General features: G+C 44.1%; 1 protein-coding gene across 3 annotated transcripts in view; it reads right to left on the reverse strand.

The window, feature by feature from the left end:
- TGFBR3 (transforming growth factor beta receptor 3) overlaps positions 1–17354 on the reverse strand; it is a 209253-nt gene that overhangs the window by 45966 nt on the left and 145933 nt on the right. For all 3 annotated transcript variants that reach the window (XM_045478261.1, XM_045478260.1, XM_045478263.1), the window contains 3 exons: positions 7887–8070; positions 3001–3169; positions 1119–1266 (listed from right to left, as the gene is read on the reverse strand). In XM_045478261.1, coding sequence (XP_045334217.1) covers positions 1119–1266; positions 3001–3169; positions 7887–8070 — 501 coding nt within the window. The remainder of the gene's footprint in view (positions 1–1118; positions 1267–3000; positions 3170–7886; positions 8071–17354) is intronic.

Genomic DNA, 17354 nt, shown 5'->3' on the forward strand with positions numbered 1-17354 from the left:
TGCCTGCTGCTTCTGGTGAGTGCTTGTGCATGAGGTAGCCCCAGCGGAGCACTGGCTTTGTCCACTGTTATATCACGCTAAAGGTGCCATGAATGAACAGCACCAAAACCAGAGGCATCCCTCCCCCAAAATGGGGAAAACATAAAACCCTCTCCAATTGCTTCAATGCAGGTACTGAAAGAGGGAATCAGACACAACTTTTTAAAAAGGCAATACACAAAAATTTGAGCCTACAAAAGAGATGCTAAGGTAATTATCTTCTTAAAAGTGACGAGGGGGGGTTTTCTTGAACTTTCTTGTAATTTGTGTAACATGCTGTCACACAGTTAATGCCGTAAACATATTTGAAAAAAGATTTATTTTACCAAATTTCAACATTTAATTTTTTAGGAAACTAGCTGCTGTCTGCCTATCATGCCAACCAACTAATAAACTTCTTAAGCATATCTCCTTCATGGAAGTAATGTTTAGTTAGGGAGTAGGCTGGGGGTACTTTTCCTACATTATTTCACTAACCACCCCATTACTGTGATTCTAGCATCAGTGTTTCACCCTCAGAAGTTAGAAGCAAGCAAAAAGGCATGCCAATACCATGTATTTATCTCTAAAAGAAAAGACAACAGTGTGAGCTGGGGTCAGCCCAATTTTCCACACCTTCTCTAAATACCTAATCCCAAATTAAGAGCTGATATTCAGTACCATGACAATGAGGCCATTACAGGACTGTCAACCATGAAAGGCCCCATTGTGCTCATTGTTTTACAGTTACTCTGACTGGAAAGCACACTCATACATTTCAGGAATTTCACAAATGAGGCAACTGGGGTCTAAAGAGGTTAAGGGACTTGCCCAAGGTCACAGTTTGTAAATGGCAGTCTGGACTCAAATCTTGATCTTGACCCCAGAGGCCATGCTTTTAGCCACCACACTGTCTGCCCTTGTCAGGAGAGACCATGGAGCAGCCTATTTTATAAAGTGAAAAATCACAGAGAGCTCAGAGAAGCAGAAACTTCACAAAAATAATACATATAAAGCAAAAACGTCACAAAAATAACACATACAAGCACAGCTTAAATTGTTGCCATGCATCAAAACAAAGAAATGCTCAGCAAACTTACAACAACTCTCAGGTTTCCCTTCACATCAAAAGATTTGATCACCCAGTTGACAGACTTTTTGCACTTCAAGATCAGGATGAGATTTTTGACCACCTCAAGATCCTTTCGAGAAGGTCTTATGTCAATTATTATATCCACCTGGAAAGCACTGTGAATGGAAAACAAAGGCAAAGTTAGAACCCAAATGCCAGAGAGTTGCAACTATCTCCTCTCTTCCAAGTCTTCATGTTTCCAGTGTCTGGCCAGTTGATTAAAAAGCTGGAGTTGATCCCAGGCAAATGACATGTGCAAAACAGATTGTTAGTGCACACAAAACAAAATAGTTTTACATAACAATAGAAAAATACGCCTGCTGATAATTAGACACTAAAATTTTTCTCCTTCTTTGGGGGGAATAAAAAAGACAGTTACTTAAGGCAGCCACTGTTTGAAATGGATCTGGGCAACCAGGAATTTACTTTTAAAGCAGAATTGTTGCTTTCCAACCTTCAACACCTTCAGTGTGTAACTTTCCAATTTGCATATGCTCAAAATCCTGGAAGGTGGCAGGGAGGAGGGACGCCTCGTAGTAAAAAAACAAAACAAAACAAACCCCTGAAACAGAAAAAAAAAAAAACAACAAAAACAACAACAACAAAAAAACTAGGACACTTAAGATGAAATAAGAGGCGAAAGGCTGGAGAATTTGACTTATATAAGGTTTGCATAAGCCATTAACATTTGCTACAGAATCATATCTGCACTCACTTTCCCAAACTTCTGGATATACAGTTATTAAAATAAAGAAAACAGATGGTCAACCAACTGATTACTGGAAAATTGATGAAGACAACCCAAACTTCTAAGAATTCAGTATACAGGAGAACTTTTTTTAACCAAACAATAACATCTCTGTCATTCTGAATTTAAAGGAAAGTCTTTCTTTCCATTTGGTTTTACACACTTGTGAAGCACATGATGAATGATACACTCAAATGAAGCCTGAGGCTTAATATCTAAGCATGTTTGCCAGATTGATTCTATTCCCATTCTCTTTTAATTTTCCACAAAATTCTTCATGTGGGACAGAATGGAATCTTCCCCAAACTGATGTGTAGTTTATTCACCTTTGAAAGCAAAATTTGATTAGAATTTTAATTCTGAAATCCCTCTACAATATAAATTTAAGGCAGTGGTCCACAGGAATGCAGACTCGAGTAGAAGAAAGAGGCACTTTTCCTCTTTTATCCCCTTTTTAATTCCCTAATCATTCTTGATAGGGAGGGTTAAATTGCTAGTCCTGGGGCAGGAAGCTGAGGGTGGGAGATGGAGAAAAAGAATGTAAGCGAGAGGCAGGTTGTATCTAATGGCTCTTTGGTGTGTCGCCACGGAGGGCCATGTGCCAACACACCCACACTCACTCCCCCACCCCCGATGCACACACACCTTCATAGCACACACAGCTCTGAATGCAAATGTGCTCTGAGGACGCTATGAATGGAATTTTATTAAAAACAGAATGTGATTAAAATTATAATTATGTTAACAGGCATATTTTATAATTTTTTATCAGGAATAACCTCAGTCAAAGGAGATAACAATGGAGCAAGAATTATTTTGTCCTGTAATTAATTAGTGCCTGAAAGTTCAAAATAGGCTTCAGAAACTCACCTAGAATATAGGGGATCTAGAGACAGATGCCGAAAATAAAATATACCACTGGTGCCTTCACTCCCTTCTTCAAAACTTCTGTTAATTCACCCAACGCATGAACAGCTCCCTCCCTCCTACACAAGTAGGGTTGTACTGTCTCTGCCTCAAGTCAGCATATATCTTTATTTTCATTTCTTTTCAGTTCAGCGCACGCCCCCCCCCCCCCCCCCACACACACACACTCACTTACCTGTAGGGGTTAGAGCTGGGGGTAATTAACTCAATGATGTGTACTTCCTTATCCTGGGGCTGGCTGGATATCACACAACCCTCCGCTGCTTTGGGCTGAAGGTACTCAGCAAGGTAATTGAGCGAGAGAAAATTCTTCCCTATGTTGCACGTGGGAGGGAACACTTGATCTGAAAGAAACACAGGACAATTCATCACACCACTGAGCTACACGTTATCAGACTCGAAGGGAAGAAGGTGATAGTAACTGAGCAACTGCAGGACACAGGGAACCACAAGCCTTAGGGACGGCCTTAGAACTCAACCACTGCTTTGAAATACCTCCCCTATGGTCACCAGTGACCTCCTACTGACCAATTTTAGTGGCCTCTTTTGGTCTAAATCCTTTCCTTTCCTGTTCTCTGTGATACTGCGTTGTCCTCATCCACATCCTCTGACTTACCTCCCATCCCTTTTACTGGTTCCCCCTCCTCTGCCCATTCTTTAGACACTAACGATCCTCAATTTTGGGTGCACACCAGAATCCACCTATTTGGACCCCATCCTAGAGATTCTGAGTTAGAAGATCTGGGGGGCAGGGTGGTGCTAGGCAGCTTTCTTTTTGAAAAGCTCCACAGTTGATCTTGATACAAAACCAAGGCTAAGAACTCAATTCCTTCCTCAATCTTCTTTTTGTCTCATAATCTTCCCAAATGACCTCAACTGCTCCTAGGGCTTCAACCTGTACCTAGATCATGACTCCTTTTCTGAGCTGCAGTCCTGGGCTGGCATCTGTCTACCAAGTACCTTTCACCTAAAAAATCCAATAGTTATTTCATAGTCCACATACTCGACACTGAAATCAATTATCTATCCAGATATGCTCCTCCTTGGATATTTGCTACTTCAGTTAATAGGGGGATCAACCACCTAATCAATTCTCTGGCCTGCTATGTAGAATGAATCATTCCCTCATATTTATTCGTCACAGCACTACAGATCTAAAGACTGAAGGAGGGAGTTTGGGGGAAACAGTGAGGGCAGACTTTCACTCTTTCTCACAATCTCGTTACAGATGACTAATGCTTTTATAACACTTTACAGTTTACAAGGTGCTTTTGCAAACATCATCTCATTGTGCTAAGGGCTGCTCATCACCTCCACCAGGGAAAGCGATACAAGTACCAAGAGTCTAAAGATACTCCCACAAGGGCACATGCCGTTTACACAGCACTGTGGTTGATGGGATTTCCAGCCAGCGGTTTAAATGTTTAAACAGAACTTGAAACTGCTGGCAGGGTGACAGCTGGGACCAGTGTCAAGGAAGTTCTAGGTGTAGCAAACTTTTTTTCAGAAGGGGTAATTAATCAGAGCCCTGGCACTGTAATGAAACAAACTTCTGCCTCTTTCATTTAATGGACAGGATGCTAGGGTTCAAATACACATGCAAGTCTCACTCAGGAGAGAGGAATGAGCCCAGGAGGTCCCAAGATTGGTTTGGTACTGCCCTGCCCCCAACCCCCACCAAGCCTGGGTATCAGCACACACTGTGGCATCATGGCTCCATGCACCAGGCCTAGAACAGAGGGGACCACAGGAGCTCACAAGGCCCCAGGATGCAGGCTCCTGCACAACAGACCTGGATCCTCCCTCTGCACTCTTCCCTGAAGACCCCCTTAGAGAGAAGAGGCCAGGGCTCCACTGAGGCAGCTGGAGTGGCCTCCCCTCCACGTCTGCTGAGGGTTTTCCCGGATGAACAGATGAGGAATGCACACCCCATAGCTGCAGCCCTGCGGACGCCTCCCCCAGATCACAGGATGGAAAATGATACTACGGTAGCAAGACTGAAATTTAATCAAGAATCAGGGGGTGTGTGCATGGGCCAGCGACAGGCTAGTCTGGAACTCCAGAGACTAGGACCCTCTTGGGACTCTGGCCTGTATATTCAGTTCAGTTCATAGGTGGGTCTGGTTTGCATCTGGCATGTAGTAGGCATATGGTACAGGTGTCCTGAATTAACAAACAATGAGGTGAGATTTGAGACAAATACCAAAAATTCACCCACGTTGTGACCCTCCTAAGCCACTAGGAAAGGTTTGTTTAAAAGTTGCTATTATTGAGGTGCCTGGGTGCCTGGGTCGGTTAAGGGTCCAAGTCTTGATTTCAGCTCAGGTCATGATCTCAGGGTTCCTGCGATCGAGCCCCGAGTCAGGCTCTGTCCTGACAGTGCAGAAGCCTGCTTGGGATTCCCGCTCTCCCTCTCTCTCTGCCTCTCCACTGCTTGGGCTCTCTCTCTCTCAAAATAAATAAAACAAAACTTAAAAAAAAAAAAAAGTTGCTATTATTAAGGGCTCAAGTCCCAGATGCCATTGTCACTAGGTTGAATAAGCTGATCATTTTCTGTTGCATATACATGTGTGTGCCCGAGTTTTTTTCCCCCCAAATGACCTTCCGCATGCCTGGCATCAAAACTTATACCAACTGCCAAGTAGAAAGGAAACCACAAAGGGGAATCCCCGGGTAGAAACCTGGCAAGTTTTGGGGGGGGGGGGGGAAGTCACATGCTTATTTGTATTTTAGGAAAGGTTTGACGACTAACTTTGCGACTTGGATTGATATACTCTGGGAACCTAGGAAGTAATGCAAACTCCTTGTTTTCCTGCTGTGGAAACTGAGGCTTACGTGGCAAATCAGAGGGGTGCTGGAAGTCTCACAGTTAATGAGACAAGTTGGAGTAAGAACGGAAAGTCCTCAATTCTTCCATTCTAGGTGTACTGGTTAGAGCAGCAGTTCTCAAACGTGAGCACATATCCGAATCACCAGGAGTTCTTGTTAAATAAAACACAGACGGCTAGACCCTACTCCCAGAGTTTTCAATTCAGTTGGTCTTGGGCGGGCCCAAGAATTGGCAATTCTAACAAGTTCCCAGGTGATGAGGATGCTGCTGGGGCACGGACCACATCTGAGAGCCAGTGGGGATAGAACAAGAGGAGACTCTGCTCCTCTTGCTTGGGATCTTGGCTTGGGATCCCTAGAGGTAGCTAGCGAGAGATGGGCAGGTTCTGGAAAGCTGGCTGATGAGTCCTGCTCAGTGAAGCCTGATCCATGGTGACAGACAACATCACCCTGTGGTTCACCGACCTAATCAAGGAACCTCACTTCCCCCAAGGGTTGTTCTCCATGGTGTATACCAGTGACTCATACCCGACTCGTGTCTGGAATCAAGTTTCAGGGGCTCCAAAGGTGTTACCAAGGAGTCACCAGTTTTTACTGGACTGGACTGGACATGGGGGCCTTTGAGTTCGTTCCTGACTCAGTGTATGGCCCTGGGGAAGTCACTTAACCAACCCTCACTCTCAAGGCAGGCAACAGCTGTGCATAAAAGTTCCTGCACTGTCAAGAGAACAGCTCAACAGCTTTAAATGTTACTGTAACACATTTTCTTATGGTAACAAGTTCCAAGTGGGAGGGGGGCAGGTGATCAATATCCTTTTACGCTACTAGAATTCTGCTTCAGAAATGCAGGCCATGCGCCAGGGCTTAGAACCTTTGTTAAAGAGGTTTTGCATTTTGTTCCAATGGGAGCTGACCTCTAGTACAAGTTACCTAACCACCTAAGAGTTCAGTAACAAACTCCAGCTTTTGTATCCAACACTCACCTAAAATTCTTCTCTCTACTCTGCTAAACAAGTCTTTCCACCCAGGTGGCCTACTTGTATTATCAGGTTGTGCCTACTTAGCTAAGACTTAAAATACAGCATCAGGAAACAAGCATTAGACTCGAGAGTCAGGAAACCTGGGTTTGAATTCTGACTTCACCGCTTACTAATAATGCGAATTTGAGCAAGCTAGCTTAACTCACCACTAACCCCTCTGTAAAAGGGTGGAAGTAATGGTTTCCTCGTAGGATTACTGGTGAGGTTAAGTGGGGTACCTGCGAAAAGAAAGCACCTGATGTGGCCTTTGCACTTAGCACATACTCCAACATCAGAGTCCACCTTTCCTGCAACTGTCAAACAGCCCAGGTTTAAGAACGGGCTGGAAACAAGCATTCAACGAGCAAGGCTGTGCTGCCATGCTGTCTGTGAAAGAGGTGACAAGTGCTGTCGAGTTCAACAGAAAGCAGATGGACGCTGAAGACCTGAAATGCAGTTTTCACATACTCACCTGACTATAACAAGGACTCATTCACAAGAGTTGTTATTTCTAGTAACTAATGGGGTCTCCAAATATATACAACTAAAAATAATGATGAAAGAAGTTATTTTTAAAAATGTGCTTTCAAACTGAGTTACCAGATATTTATATCCCTCTGCAAGGCAAGGAAATTAAAACGGGCAAATCTCTTATCAAGGCCACACAGTTCCTTTCTCCAATAATTTGTCCTTGTAATGGGCATTAGTATTAAAAATATATTTAAGCACTTTTCTGCTGCTATTGTCCAAAATTTAACCCACGTCTCAAGACCATAAACCAACACTGGCTTCAAATGTTTGCAGATCAACAGGTAAGAGGAAGCCCTAACTGTTGGCTCAGCCAGCCAACTCCTCCTCTATTCCATTAGCGATCACCTCCTTTCCTTCACTTCAGATTCTCACCCTTCATTCACTTCCGATTTCTGTGTGTGGACGTCTTCTAAACCCTGCACCACAGCCTCCTCTCCTCTCTCAACCATGCTACTCCCAACACCCTGCTTGGCCATTACCAGGCCTGTTTCCTCAGGGGAAAAAGAAAAAAAAAAAGAGGGAAGGAAGGAATGTGAGGGGAGCAGGCCTGGTGATCTCTCAGGTCCCTGCCAGCTACAACATTCTGTAATTCTAGGATTCCTTGCCCTAACCACCTGGTCTCTGAAAAGAAAACAAGTGACTGTCGTAAATCAGTCATTAACTGAAACCACGTAAAATTTACCTTCCCCCACTTTAACGTAAATGTTTCTTGCTATCTTGAGTTCAGTGAATGAAGTGACTGCTCCGTACTCCTTTCGAGCCCAACTTAGCAGACGGTCGTTTCTATAAGGGAATCTCTTTTCTTCTGTTTTTGCTGACAAGGAGAAGTTTCCTGATGAAAACTGGACCATGGAACCCTGAGACACCTAGAGGAAACAGAACAATGTACATGTTTAATATGGTATAGTCACCTGGAGCTGAATCATAATTAGAGAAAGCACTTATCAGACAATGGGTATTTGTCAATCCAACCTCTTCTCTTTGTTATACAGGTGGGTCGTTTTCAGCAGCTGATTCAAGAAACAGTCCCAAGGCTACTTCTCCCAGGAAACAACAAAGCTAGCAGTGACGCAAAGAACCACTGGTATTTTTAAGAAACCAGTGACGCAGCATTGTGCCATTAGAATTTGTAAAGAACTCTGTGAGAAGAGACTGCAGAGTGCATTGTGAGTTATCACAAGAATGATCATTGCTATTTTTCCTGATATCTCAGTTGAAGGCCAGCCTTTCAAGTAAAGAGTTTCTAGCCTAGCGGAAACTAGGGAGTGTGATCACGGGCTTGTCATGGGCTTCAAGATCAGGGCAAGCAATCCAAAGTCCAGTTAGCAAGTAAACCTGATGTCCAGGTCTTCCATAACTGCAGCCTCTACTGACAGCCACCATCCCAGAGACACTGGTTTGTGTTGTCCTGGGCAATTAGATAAAGAGAATGGCTGGAGGCTGTCAGTCTTCTACGACATCGCGCTTCTGCCTAGAAGTGAGATGAATGTATGTTACAGTTTATTTTGTGAGACCCTCAAACACCCACAGATAATGAAGTCAAGAGGCTGTTAGACTGATCCTAATAAAACTTTCAGGATGATTTATGCAAGCACCAAATTCCTGCTGGATGCATCTAGACAATCGCTGACCTAGCACATCATGGTATATATAATTAACACATACAAAGGAGGAAAATTATCATCTTGCTGCTGCAGTGCAATCAAATTTAGTCGCTGGTGAAAATATGCACATGTCATCTTAATTGGCTAGCATTTATAAAAGTAACTGATTTTATGAATGTCAGGGTGAAACCTCAAACTGTCAGCAACAAGGTTCACAAATTCCCAAGCCACACTGTGATAAATGTATTAAATTTCACATTAACTATTTCTCATTAACAAAGAGCAAAGGAGTTTCTGAAGGGGGTTACAAATAACCAGACTAAAAGCAGGCTGAGGGCAGGGGTTTTGCTTAGGGTTCTATTGCTTACAGCGATGTTTGCAACCTTAATGCGCAAACAACATAGTATGTACCCCAACTATGTGCTAGGCACTGTTATTTTCTATTCAATTATACACAGGTACAGTAGTCCCCCCTTATCTTTGAGGCATATCTCCCAAGACCCCCAGTGGATGCCTGAAACCACAGACAGCAGTGAACCCTATGTACACCATGTTTTTTCCTATACATAACTACCTATTGTAAAGTTTAATTTATCAATTAGGCACAGTAAGAGATTAACAATAATAGCTAGCAATAAAATAGAGCAATTAAAACAATATGTTGTAAATAAATGTGGCCTCCCTTTCTCAAAACATTTTACTGTACTGTATTCACCCTTCCTCTTGCAATGTCAGATGATAAAATGCCTACGTGAGCAGATGAAGCGACATGAAGGACGTAGGCACAGTGACACAGTGTTAGGCTACTACGGACCTTCTGGCAATTCATCAGAAGAGGAGCATCTGCGTCCAGACTGCGACTGATCAACAGTAACTAAAACCATGGAAAGCAAAACTTTCAGATCAGCAGGCACTACTGTGTATATTTAAACGCTAGCAAAGACGTTCTTCGCCAAATTGATTCCATGACCTACTAATGCTGTGGTCTCACTCTTGGCTGAAAAGCAGAAGCATCTAAGAGCTTCTAAATATTATGAGGTCCAGGCCACACCCAAGACCAATGAGAACCTTTGGGATGGGACCCAGACCTCAGATCATTTTAAAGCTCCCTGAGTGATTTCAAAGGTCAGCCCTGGTTGAGAAGCCCTTCCTTAATTGGGACTGAGTGATCCGTAATTTTAAAAGCACTATTATGGGTCAGGGGCAGCGTGGGCACCTTGCAGCTTCCTCTCTACCAGTGGTTCTTAACTGGGGTGATTTTGTCCCCCGGAGGACTTTCGGCAACATCTGGAAATATTTTTGATTGTCACAACTGGGAGGGAAGAGCTACTGGCATCTGGCAAAGAGGCCAGGGATACTGCTAAACGTTCTACAGTACACAGGGCAGCCCCCATGACAAAGATGACCCAAAATGTCGACAGTACTGCACCTGAGAGATCCTGGTCTGACTGAATGTTGCTAACATTCAAACGTCTACTGGATCCCCAGATTGAATCCTCAAGTTGACAGTCATCTCTATGCTAGAATTTGGGCCATTAGGTACTTAATAAAGAATAAGCGAAGCTTCCTGGTTTAGGAAGCCCAAAACTAATCATTACTAAGCTGGACATAAACCATGGCCTCTAACAATAGTTACCACCTCATGCACACCTACTATGTATCAGGTACCACGAAGTGCTGCGAAGAATGCTGATGACATTTGCTAAATATGTCCTGATGCCAGTTACATATAAACAAAATCAGTGGGGACTGTCCAGTTTTAACCTTGTTTTGAACAATGCCCACAGAAGAAAAAGTTCCTGAACCATTTACCTGCCAAACAATAACCATGCCAACATATGTATAAACCCTCTGAGACTTAGCTACTCACCAACACTGAACTTCAGTGTTTATCTGATTTTTATGACTGAGGCACTGTAGTAAAATCTTCTTTTCACTGAAAACCACTTGTGCTAAAAAGTCATTTTTATCAAACCTGTCACCAAAAAACCCACAACAGTGCAAAGGCCTTTGTCCCTCTGCCAGCACAGTTCTGAATGTTTCGGCAAGTATCCCTGGATGTTCCGCTCCTTTTGTCCTCATTCATGTTACAGCCATAAAATAAAGCACTTGAGTTTTAAACACGATGTACCTAGAGTACATTTCTTCGGAGTAGAAGGTGGGGTATACAGTGTAAGAGAGAAATAAGGAGCAACTCCCAAATGCATCCGAAAGTAACAGAAAAGTGATACTAGGGCATGGCTGATTCTTCAAGAAGGGGCAACTCCTGGCTGATCCCTCCATGTACCACCAACCCTGCTCCAGTCTGTCTTCTCCGGGGGCCAGCAGCAAGGTTCATCCACTCACAGCTGAGGAATTTGGAAAAGGAGTTAACTGCCGCTCCTCAGGCACATTCCAATAAGAAGAAAGCCAAGCTGCCAGAGGCAGTGAAATGTCCCTGACTACAGGTCAGTGGAAATTTTCTGCTGCGGCACGGGGTTAGTCAGCACTCCTCCTGATCACCAGTTCTCCTGGCTCTGACAAAGTTGCACGCCGACAAAAGTCGGCCCCAACCCCCACCGAGTTTTAGAAGGTGTTGTTATTTCCATCTGATCCTCAGGATGACCTATGAGCTAGGTTACTAGGATTTCCACAGTGGAGAGGAAGAAACCTCAGAGAAGCTAAATGGCACACACAAGGTCAGAGGATCGGCACGGGAGCAAGACCAAACAGGAGACTTCAGACTCCTGGTCATAGTGAGCCTCTGTGTTAACCGTGCCAGAAAGAAGACCTCATCAGCTCCCGAGGCAGATTTCTGTTCTATCTGTAAGATTTGCCTTCTACCCATGTGTCTGAGCTATGCCTTCCAGAGGAAGAATTCCTTCCTCCTTCCTCCACGAGACAAGCCTTCAAGCATCTGAAGATGTCAGTTGACTCCAATCCTGACTCTACTTCTTCAGAGCACTATTTCCAGCCCCCTCACCTCCTCCTCAGATACTGTGGTTATCAGTTCTTCACCAGCATAGTCTCTGAAATGTGGTGCTCAGGACAAGACTTGGGGTTTGGGGTGTGGTCTGACAAATGCACCATAATGATTAATTATGTGCCCACTTGCCTGGGCTATAGGGTGCCCAGTAATTTGGTCAAACATGATTCTGAGTATTTCTGTGAGGGTGTTTGTGGATGAGATTAACATTTAGATCAGTAGACTAAGTAAAACAGACTGCCCTTCCTAAGGTGTGTGGGCTTCATCCAATCAGTTGAAGGCCTGACCCCACCCCCGGAATAAGCTCTTCCAGGTTCTACAGCAGCCTGCTGGCCTTCAGATTCAAATCGGGGCATGGACTTTGCAGATTCTGGACTTGCCAGCCTCCATAATCACAGGAGCCAATTCCTTACAATAAATCTTTTTCTACATATATGTGGACACTGCATGCAGCCCAGAATCACATTCGGTTTTCTATCAGCTGAACTCTGCTGTTATCTCATATTCATTAATTTATACTTCAAACATACACCTGCCAAATATTTCTTGAGCACCTCCCTCATCTGTGCCGGGCACTGTGTTGGAGGTGCTGGGGTAATCGCACAGAAAGGTGACAGATGAAACTCCCCGGCCTTGTGGAGCTTACAGTCTGTTAAGGAAGCCAGAGGAGCACAATAAACAAGCGAAATATGTAGTATCCCAAGAGGCGCTATGGAGCAAAATAAACTGAGAGAAGGGAAGGCTTAAATGTCATGGGGAAAGTCCAGCTGAGAAAGTCACAGCATAAAGCCCTGCGGAGGTCAGAAGGAAAAGCATCTGTGGTTGAAACAGCAGCCCATGTAAAGGTCTGGCAAGCGGAAGGGAGAGAGGCGGGGCCAGTGTGGCTGGAGCACCGGGATGGAGCCGGAGGGACAGGTAGATGAAAAGGTCAGAGAGGTCAGAGAGCCGAGAAGGTCCAATCTGACCTTGCAGACTGCCACTAAGGACTATGGTGTTTAGTCCAAGTGAGATGGGACACCACTGAAAGTTCACGAAAACATCTAAAAAATTTTTACCTCTGGCTGCTGTGGCCAGTCTAGATTGAAGAGCGGCAAGGGCAGGAGACCAATAGTAGGCTTCTGCAATAGCCTCAGGGAGAAAGAGCGGCATCTCACGCCAGGGAGGTGGTGGTGGAGATGGTGGCACCTAAATCCCCAGGGCTCATTTTACCGGGTTGAGGCTCTTCCCATCCTTCCCTTATAGCAGTAATTCTTTCATAGAAACACAAAGTCTTATATTTATTCCTTAGACCCATATTTCAAATCTGTGTCGGACACATAAAAATCCTTACTCTGGGGGCGCCTGGGTGGCTCAGTTGGTTAAGCATCTGACTCTTGATTTTGGCTCAGGTCATGACCTCACGGTGGTGGGATCAGGTGACACATCGGGCTCTGTGCTGAGCATGGAGCCTGCTTGGGGTCCTCGCTTTCCCTCTCTCTGTCCCTTCCCCGCTCATGCTTGCACTCTCTTTCTCTCTCAAAATAAATAAATAAACATTTAAGAAAATCTTTATTCTGTTATCTGTCAATATCACTGAATTGCACATGCATGCCTTCTATACATTCATCTAAATACTTGAGCAGTGGAATAAGACCAGGCTAAGGTCTGTGACTTACAGGTATACTCCCATGCTGACCCAAAGATGCTAAACAGCACATGCTGGGGTCCCAGGTTGTTCATCAACTACAAAGTAACCCCATAGAACTGTCCTCACCTGGTCTGTAAGGGCATCATGGTAGAATCTGTTAAGAACCCTGCTGAAATAAACACATGATCTATCACTGTCATCCCCTCTACCATCTGGCACTCTAGTCTCCTACCTGATCTTCATGGTATGGTATCCTTATTTGAGTCTGGATTGGGTTACAGTCTGTGGAAGAACACAGACATAAAGAGAAGAGCAAAAAACAATATTTTTCTAATACAAGGAGGGGCTACAATCACCACTTCAAGGAAAATAACTATGAGTGCATATGGAAATGTTTTAAAAAATGTTAAGAGCAAGGATTTTATATTTGGATAAAATGGCAGGTATTTTCTTTTACTCCACCTTATTGGTGGGTTCTTGCCATGCCGCCACCCCATTTCTGGCCCTGTATCTCAAGACACCTGCATCTCAACCACTAGAGTAACCCCCTATCTTCCAATCTGGTCTCCTTCCATCACTCCTCCACCCTGTTGCTGGGAGATCTTTCTAAAGAGTAAACTCATGACGATGCAGGACAGTATCTAAGCATCTTAAATGGCATATGACCAGAAAGGGCCTCTGCCTGCCCCACTGGCTACCACTCCCCCGTGTACTCACCATATGGAATCGCTTGGTGGCAGAACACATCCTGCTACTTGAGGCTCCTGAGTCTTGTTACATCCAGGTCCCTCCCACCTGGACTGCTCTTTCCAGCCTTCCTCATCTGGTAACTCTCCTTGAACTTCCACAGAACCACCTTCTCTGTGAAGCCTCCCAGACTCCCCTTCTGTCTTCAGGGTGGAGCAGCACACAGGTGCCTTGTCAGACCTCTAGTCGAGCCCCTCTCTCACATGAAATGTGACTCTTTATCAGCAAAACTGATAAAGAAAAACAGCTCAAGAGTCAATCAAGCACCTTGCTCATTCTAAATCTCCGGGGCTTGTGTGGCATGGAGCTTGGCACAAAGCAGGGACTCCATAATTGCTTGCTGAATGAGAATCGGTTCTGTTACTTACAGGAAAGGATATGCCATAGTTTCTTCATTCCTGTAACCCAAACTCCTTACTTCTCTCGCTGCCTGTGGAAATGCTCTTTCAGCCAACATTTAAAGCCCATGATTTGCCTTTTCACCCAATACCTCCACCTAAAAACAAATTCTTACATCATTCCATGTCCTCCCTTGAATTCAGCGAACTTTCCTCCTGCTTGCTAATTAAAACCCAATCCTCTGACATTCCCTGACATGACAAACATCTCCCTGTGGGAATGAACGGAGCATAGAGCTTTAAGAATCCCGATCCTTGGCAAGAAGGGGCAAACGTGAAGCACTTTACTGCCCAACAAACCCCAGGCTACTGAGATGCACACTGAGCCACCTCCTGAATGCTCTTCCCCACTTAAACCATGCACGACATTTGTATTGTAGATTCTGGTTATGCTACCAGATTTTTTTTTAAAGAGCAGAACATTACTCTATCTGCCAGTGCTGGGAGTTTTATTACAAGAACTTACGGCTAGGCAACGAGAGCCAAGTTTATTATTTTTTCTGGATCAGATTCAACAACCTTGTCCAAAAGAGCAAGAAAAAAGCAAAGAGGCAACCAGCCCTTTTTGTTTCCACACCTGCATTTAAACTTTAACTCTTAAAGTCCTAAGCAGATCCATGGAAGCCTCAAGATTTATCTCCCAAGATCTAGTGAGGTGAACAAATCCTGGCCGATGGGTGCAGTCACCATTTTCCTGGAACTGAGGCTCTCTGTTTTAGCACTTAACTCAGCACATCAGCTGACTCAGAGGCCTGGTGGTTGCATCACAGTATCCCTGTGGGCCTCCCCCGAGTTAGTTTGGTCTTCGGTGAGGGGGGAGAGAGAAGGTAGTACCATACTATAAGGATTCACTCATCCTATGCCCTTCCCCTCCCCTTCCTCTATCCCCTCCCCACTGCCCTCACCTTACGAAGAATGTTCCCTGATGAACAGTCCTGATAAGGAAGTCCCATCTAGGGGCACCTGGGTGGCTCAGTTGGTTAAGCATCTGACTTCGGCTAAGGTCATGACTCGTGGTTTGTGAGTTCAAGCCCCGCATTGGGCTCTATGCTGACAGCTCAGAGCCTGGAGCCTGCTTTGGATTCTATGTCTCCCTCTCTTTCTGCTCCTCCCCTACTCATGCTCTGTCTCATAAAAATAAATAAACATTAAAAAAAAAAAAGAAGTCTCATCTGAAGTTTCTCCTCACCCAGTCACATGTTATCTTCTCATGGGGCCAATTAAAAATTACAATCCAACCACCCAGCAGCCCCCACTCTAGCAATCCTGATACACCCCCAAACCTGCTTTCCATGTTCTTGGAAAGTCACCTTCTAAACTACCATATAATTTACTTATTTATTATGTTTATTGTCCATCTCCTCCTACCAGAATGTAAGCTCCTTCAGAGGCTGGGATCTTTGCTTTGTTCATGGGTATACCTCAAGCACCTAAAATAGTGCTGTATTTAGAAAAGATATTCAAGAAGTATTTAGTGAATGAATGAATCTTGAGGTCCAATCAACTGGTAGTACCTGCCTAAAGTTCTGTGCTAAGAAGGACTCTGAGGTCACTCACATATGGAAGTAGTGGAGAAATGAGAACGAGCACTTCGATCAGTCACGTGTCTGCCAATGGCTCAGAGCACCCTGTACCTGCTCTATAGCTGTCCAATACAGTAGCCACACTCCATTGAACACTTGAAATATTGCTAAATAAACTGACCTGTGTTGCAACTGTAAAATACATACTAGATTTTGTACTGTGTCATATAGTACAAGATTAAAGAGACCTCAACAATTTTTTATTGATTATGTTAAATGCTATTATGTAGATATACTGTGTTAAATTACATATGCCATTACAAATAATTTCACTTATTTCCCTTACTTTTTAACAATATATTTTTATGTTTATTTATTTGAAAGGGAGAGACAGAGGGAGTAAGAGAGAGGGGGAGAGAATGCGCATGTGTGGGGGGAGGGGCAGAGAGAGAGAGAGAGACGGAGAGAGAGAATCCCAAGCGGGCTCCATGCTGTCAGTGTACAGCCAGACTTGGGGCTCGATCTCACGAACCTGAGATCATGACCTGAGCTGAAATCAAGAGTCAGACACTTAAGTGACTGAGCCATCCAGGTGCCTTTCCTTTCCCTTTTAAATGTACTAACAAAAGATTTTAAATTCCCTCTGTGGTTCACATTTTATTTCTATTGGACAGTATTACTCCAGGACCTCCTCCAATATGATTGTAAGGAAACACTGATAATATCCATCTATCCATCTGCTTCTTGATCTGGTCTCAGAACATAAATTAAGGTCAAGAAGCCATCTCAAATCCAATGCTTCACAAAGTGTGATCCGTAGACCAGTATAATCATCCTGGAGATTCCAGGATGGGTGGGAATGTGGGGTCCAGGAAACTGCATTATAACCTTCCTCCCACCACCCCATGATTCCAATGCATAGTTGAGGATCATTGCTGTAGGCCATAGATACAAATATTATTTAAATTTCAAATAATCTTTGTGAAGCAAACAGGAACAGGATTGCAGCATGGTGATCAAGTATGAATCTTCTCCTCTGCAGTGGTAGAAAAAAAAAAAAAAAAAAAAAAAACAACAAGAGAGAGTAAAGCCAAGTCATGGATAGAGTCATCTTCTTGCACATCTGAAAAGAAAGAAATGGGCCTTGTGAAATCAGAGGAGACACAGCTCCCCAAAGATGAAGAAAAGCCTGCTGACATCGCAGAGGAAAATCTGTTCCAGGAATCACATACACACGCCCTATAGCTCAGCTGTGGTCCATTTGGAGCTTGAGCTGTGGCTGGTGA

This window comes from Leopardus geoffroyi, chromosome C1, assembly GCF_018350155.1.
Source record: "Leopardus geoffroyi isolate Oge1 chromosome C1, O.geoffroyi_Oge1_pat1.0, whole genome shotgun sequence".
NCBI classification, from domain to species: Eukaryota; Metazoa; Chordata; class Mammalia; order Carnivora; family Felidae; genus Leopardus; species Leopardus geoffroyi.